General features: G+C 63.1%; 1 protein-coding gene across 1 annotated transcript in view; it reads left to right on the top strand.

Annotated features, from left to right (window-relative positions):
- The window catches only part of ARID3C (AT rich interactive domain 3C (BRIGHT-like)), a 24,611-nt gene extending 24,430 nt beyond the window's left edge, over positions 1–181 (top strand). Inside the window, exon 7 of the mRNA XM_009334720.1 lies at positions 39–181. Coding sequence (XP_009332995.1) covers positions 39–181 — 143 coding nt within the window. The remainder of the gene's footprint in view (positions 1–38) is intronic.
- The last annotated feature ends 1,132 nt before the right edge of the window (positions 182–1,313 follow it).

Raw genomic sequence — 1,313 nt, 5'->3', positions numbered from 1 at the left:
CCTGGGCTTGCTCTAACCCCCTTGCTCTTGCTCCCCAGGTGTCCTGTTTGCCCGCCGGCCCCCAGCCACCCCGGCACCTGGTGGAGGGAGCACCCAGCGCCGGCCAACCCCCATGCCCCCCCCAAACCCACTGCTCCCAGCCACCTCGCACAGCCACACTCCCACCAGCACCTCACCATAGAGGAGATGCCCCCCCACCCCAAAAGCAGCTGGGGGTCCCCAGGGCCTGGGGGGCTGAGCTGTGGGACCCAGCTGGGCCACCAAGGTGGGATGGGGGACCCGAAGGTGCCTCTTGCTGCAATACTGAGCTGTGTCCATGCAAGGCTGTGGGCACCCACAGGGCCCCTTTTGTCCCTTATCCCCGTGTGGGACCCTTTCCCCTCATGTGCCCTCTGACACACGCACCGTCCTTCCCAAGCGCTGCCCCCAGGTGAGCTCCTGCCTGCCCTGCTGCCTGGGGCACCCCCGGGCCCTGCAGGCTGCATCCCCTACACACTGCAGCCCCTATACACACCTCGATGCACACACTGTGGCCCCTATACCCACCTCGGTGCATGCACTGCAGCCCCTATACACACCTTGATGAGCACACTGCGTCCTTCACATTGCCACACTCGATGGACATGCTGCATCTCTTACATACTGTCTCCCCTATACACATCTCTATGCACACTGCGTTCCCTATACACACTCTCAATGCATACGCTGCATCCTTTACACATTGCATCCCCTATACACACCGCCCGTGCACACACTGCATCCCCTATACACACCCTTGGTGCCCACATCACCTCACATCACCTGTGCACACCCTCAGTGCAAACACTGCAGTCCCTATACACCTCAGTCCCTGTAAACTGTAGCCCCTATACACTACATCCCCTATATACTGCACCTCCAACCCACTGCAGACCCCCCGACACAGCCCTCCCACGCTGCTCCGGCTCACTGCCCCTGCCCTGAAACACCTCCAGGGCCCTGGGTGCCCCCTGGCCACCCCAGGGCAGTTGGCACCTCAGCCCCCCAGGTCCTCAACTCGGGGGGGTCACCCTGCAGGGCAGATACTGGGGAAACTGGTGGGACTGGTGGGGGTGAGATGTGACAGGTTGTTAGGTGGGGATGGAGCTTACTGGGGTGGGCTGGGGTGGGGCTTAATATCAGGGTGGGGCTTGTGCACTGGGAGGAGCTTGTTAGTGGGGGCAGGGCAGGGAGGCCCAGCAGTGCCCCCCACTACCAAAGACAGCCCAGATGCCAGGATCCCCAGCCAGGGGGCAGGGAGGCGGGGGGCACCGCACCGGGCACTCCGAACTACC

Source organism: Pygoscelis adeliae, unplaced genomic scaffold (assembly GCF_000699105.1).
Source record: "Pygoscelis adeliae isolate BGI_AS28 unplaced genomic scaffold, ASM69910v1 Scaffold442, whole genome shotgun sequence".
NCBI lineage: Eukaryota > Metazoa > Chordata > Aves > Sphenisciformes > Spheniscidae > Pygoscelis > Pygoscelis adeliae.
The sequence above is the reverse complement of the archived record's forward strand: the minus strand, read 5'-3'. Positions and strand labels throughout refer to the sequence as shown.